Source organism: Pundamilia nyererei, unplaced genomic scaffold (assembly GCF_000239375.1).
Source record: "Pundamilia nyererei isolate P.nyererei 1_Seehausen unplaced genomic scaffold, PunNye1.0 scaffold00489, whole genome shotgun sequence".
In the NCBI taxonomy this organism is placed as follows: Eukaryota; Metazoa; Chordata; class Actinopteri; order Cichliformes; family Cichlidae; genus Pundamilia; species Pundamilia nyererei.
In genome coordinates this window covers 92,328-96,448 of record NW_005187890.1, presented here as the reverse complement: position 1 = coordinate 96,448, position 4,121 = coordinate 92,328, and the positions used below count along the sequence as shown (strand labels likewise).

At 46.6% G+C, this 4,121-nt stretch overlaps 1 protein-coding gene across 1 annotated transcript in view; it reads right to left on the bottom strand.

Moving 5' to 3' along the window:
- Positions 1 to 211: 211 nt before the first annotated feature.
- The window catches only part of corin (corin, serine peptidase), a 22,423-nt gene continuing 18,513 nt past the window's right edge, over positions 212 to 4,121 (bottom strand). The window contains exons 18-23 of the mRNA XM_013916158.1: positions 4,085 to 4,116; positions 2,733 to 2,919; positions 2,493 to 2,655; positions 2,307 to 2,415; positions 977 to 1,110; positions 212 to 892 (exon numbers count right to left, since the gene is read on the bottom strand). Of these exons, the coding sequence (XP_013771612.1) occupies positions 710 to 892; positions 977 to 1,110; positions 2,307 to 2,415; positions 2,493 to 2,655; positions 2,733 to 2,919; positions 4,085 to 4,116 (808 nt within the window). The 3' untranslated portion in view covers positions 212 to 709. The remainder of the gene's footprint in view (positions 893 to 976; positions 1,111 to 2,306; positions 2,416 to 2,492; positions 2,656 to 2,732; positions 2,920 to 4,084; positions 4,117 to 4,121) is intronic.

The window sequence follows — 4,121 nt, the reverse complement described above, 5'->3', positions numbered from 1 at the left end:
AGTAACCACTCACCAGCTGACCTGAGGATACACTTCTTTGAGCAGTTGTTAGGTCTGTGTGAGGATAGAGTAGTTTGTGACAGAAGCAAAAGCTGTGAAATGAAACCACTGCTGAATGTCTCATGATGGAGTTTAACCAGAGTTTAAACAGAGTTTACTGTTTACCTTACAATATATATAATATAAAGCATCTTGATGTAACTGTTGTTGTGATTTGGTTCTATATAAATAAAGTTGTACTGAAATAAATTGAATTGAAAAGTGAAAGTGTCCTGGCTGTTTTCTGTGACTTCAGTCAGCTCAGATGAAGCCCAGCAGAGGAACTGCCGTCTTTGACGCTTCGTCGTTTTTTCAGCCCCAGGAAGTTTGACGGTTGGTTCGAACTACATAATTTAAAAGTATCTTAGTATAAAGTCCAGCATGAAGCACTGAGCGTTGGTTAACCGTCACAGAGGTTATGTTTTTGTTTCTGTGATGTTTGTAGGTTTGAATGTGTCGAGTAATGAGAACAATAAGATCAGAGTTCAGTGACTGATTGTATGGATGTAACTTTCAATCGCCGACAACATCAGCTGCTGCTCACACAGCGTCTGAAGGCTATCAGTATAGGCACAGGTTAAGGAACTGAACGTGTGTTGTGGCTGATGATGACATCACTTCCTTCTGGAATGAATGAGAGCTTGGAGCAGGAAGTGAGTGAGCGTATGTGTCAGTCGGTCAGGTATGTGTGGATGTAGATCTGCTGTTGGATCCAGGGGGTGAAGTGCGTGACGTTGCTGTAAACCCCGGGTCCGAGCACTTTACTGAAGCACACGCTGCCCCACGACGTCAGGCCGAACAGCGTCCAGCGACCGCTGCTCTCCTCACACACCAGTGGGCCGCCGCTGTCACCCTGAACACACACACACGTTAAACACACACACACTGAGAAACTGTGTGGCCTCGGTACTTCATGCTGGACTGGTGCAGATGTTACCATGCAGGAGTCGACGGTTCCAGCTTCATAGCCGGCACAAAGCATTCTGGGAGTGATGGTCTTCATGTCGAAGTAGGACTGACACTGAGACAGAGAGATGATCCGGACCTCCCCTTCCTGCAGTTTAAAGGGCACTGCACAAAAAACACAGGATGAAAATGAGGCTTTAAATATAATAAGAGTGCTCAGGCTCTCGAAGTACTCTGAGCTTTCCTTTCAAAGGACGTTAAAGCTCAAAGATCAGAAGGAATGAGCGCTGTTTTCACACGGAGGACGCTCTTGGCGACTAACAAAAGCACGTCTTTTATGTCGTTTTGTTAGTTCCAAGTGTCCTTGGACATAAAAATGAACTCCGAGTTGCCCCTGATGCATCCACTGGTGTCTAAGTGTGTAAATGTAAAAGCTGCCTAGGCGTACATAAAATCACTGCATGAGTGCAGGATTAGGTGATTGAGACGTGGAGTAGAAAGCGTTTTGAGCACTTAAATTGAGTGAAAAGGCAGATTATGATTATGGAGACTGAGGTGAAAAATAGAATAAAAACGATAGACGGTGTTATTTTTGGAGCCACCTGTGTGACCCTTCTGAAACACGCTGGTGTGTATCTGGTGGAATCTCAAATATTTTCCTGAGTGGAAACAACCAGCTGCAGCAGCTGCATCGGAGCTGGAACGCGACCCGGCCACGCCTGGAGCATTCCCAGGATCGGCGTCGGTCCTGTGACACACGTGTGGGTGCAACAGTGAGACCAGACGCGCTCCGAGCTCGTCACATTTCAATCCACACAATATCTTTGGTAAGCTTCGCGAAGAGTCTTCTTGCTTAACTGCTAGCTAATCTGAAATGAATGAAACTAGTTTGAGAGTTTAATGAAACATCAGTTACAACTTTACAAGCAGGAGAAAGGTTTGTAGTTTCAAACCAAGCTGCATGATTTCAAGTTTATGTAACTTTCGTGGGGATGGAGTCTAGATTTAGAGCGCTTGAGCACAGAGCAGCATGAGAAAGTGAGTTACATCCACTCTCTCTCAGAGTGAATCTGAATAACGAGGGCAGAAACTCTCTGACTCGGCTCATTCTTTCTGCTTTCAAAAAGAGCTGCCAGCCTGATGTTTTTCAACCAGCAGATGAAGACAGAGAGCAGGACTCTGCAAAGTCTAAATGCACCGACTCTACGTGACGAGAATAAAACTCTGGTAGACGAATGATTGAAAGATTTGTGTTTCAAACAAACAAAGATGTGTGCGTGCCTACTAGTGCTGCAAGTACAAAAAGAGAGTTTAGTCTAAGATTAGGATACGGCCAAAGAGTGAAGTGTGTGTGTACTCACTCCTGTTGCCCATGTGACCCCAGCCGGTGATGTAACAGTAGGAGTCGGGTAAAGGCAGCTGGCCCGGCTGAGGAAGACACACCGGTCTGACGAAGGTCGTCTCCTCAATCTGCAAACATTAACACGCCTCATCAGTCCAGTGCGATTACAGCTGATACTCGATCCTGTGCAGCAGCACGCTCTGACCTCAGAGTCCAGCTCCACTATACTGATGTCGTAGTCCACCACCGCCCGGTTGTAGCGCGGGTGTACGATGATGGAGCGCACCCCTCGGCTCTGACTGTGACCTCCTGGGTGGTCCAGGTTGTTAATGCCCAGCACCACCTTCCACAGGTCTGCACTCTCTCTCCTGTGACACACACACACCGTTAGTGTGTGAGGTTAAAATAAAATGTGGCTCACTGACGACACACCCTGAAGCCTTACCCCTCGAAGCAGTGCGCGACTGTCAGAGCCCACTTCCGGGCGATGAGGACGCAGCCGCAGACGTGTCCGCTCTGACCGCTCTGCAGCGAGCACTGCCAGGGCCACGCCCCCCGCCGGGACACCCGGCCACCCAGAATCCGCTTCTTCCTGTGAGGGTGAAGGCCCACCGCCTGGCGTAGACCGCACTCTGACGGCAACAAAGAGACAAACTGGATTTGTTTATGATGAGCCATCACGGCCAACCAGCAACCTCACAGCCTGCAGTTCCTCCAACGTCCACTTGAGGCTCCAAAAGGGCAACAGCCCACATAGACTCCCGTGTTAAATGTCCACTTTACACCAGAAACAAACATGTTTACAGCCTAATACAGGAAACGGCTTTGGTCTCTGATGCCATGTTAATTATTAAAGTTATATTCGTAGGGGCGTGGCCTCTTTGGCTGACAGCTGGATGGCGACTTGAGTTCCTGAGCTGTGTTTGTACAGTTGGAGCCTTTTTGAAGCATTTTTAATGCAATTATCTGATAAATAATAATAATAATGATAATAACAATATTGATATATCTGGTGTGTGGTTAATTGTACTAACAGATCGTCACTTCAGGCTTTAAAAAGGCGAGGCCTCTGCTTCACGGTGTGATATATGTCTGCTTCAGTCAACCTACAGACAACCTGCAGGTTGTGACAGAGAACGCGGTATAATTGGTCAGGAGCTGACCATCTCTGTAATCTGACAGTCAACATCTGTCAGACAGCAGCTGGACGGCTGAACTCCAAAATACCAAACTACACTTAAACCTTGAGTGCAGGTCCAGCTGTTGATGCTGATCAACAGCTGGACCTCATACATAACGCTGTATAAGTGACTGTGACTGAATGTGGCTGCTTTGACAGTTTTTGAGATTAAACTTTTAAATTTGAGCTCCATCTGTTGGTAGCAGGAGGAGTGACAGTGCTGATCTACTCCTGCTCATGCAAAGTGCCTCCGTTTGACTCTTCAACTCAACTACAGTAGCTTTGCATGATTCACAGTTCAAAAATCACACTTCTTTATGTCACACTGGGCCTTTGCACAGCCCCTTAAAAACGGGCATTTTTAGCTCCATCCTTTATAAGTCAAACCCTGAATGGCTGGAACATCAGAGATAACGATATAGATGCTCTCTGTGACATCATGCAGAGCCAGAGCAGAAAAAAAACCTTAGCGCACCATTATTGACCTCATAATTATTTTATGAGCATCCACCACCAGACTGTGAGGGAAAAGTTAAACACGTCGACTTTAACATGCTTCTACAAACACACTGATTTGAGAGAAATCAGTAAGTAAGGGATAAAAGAAGAAGGTTTACCTTCTCTGGTACACAGGACTGAAACTCTCTGCCTGGA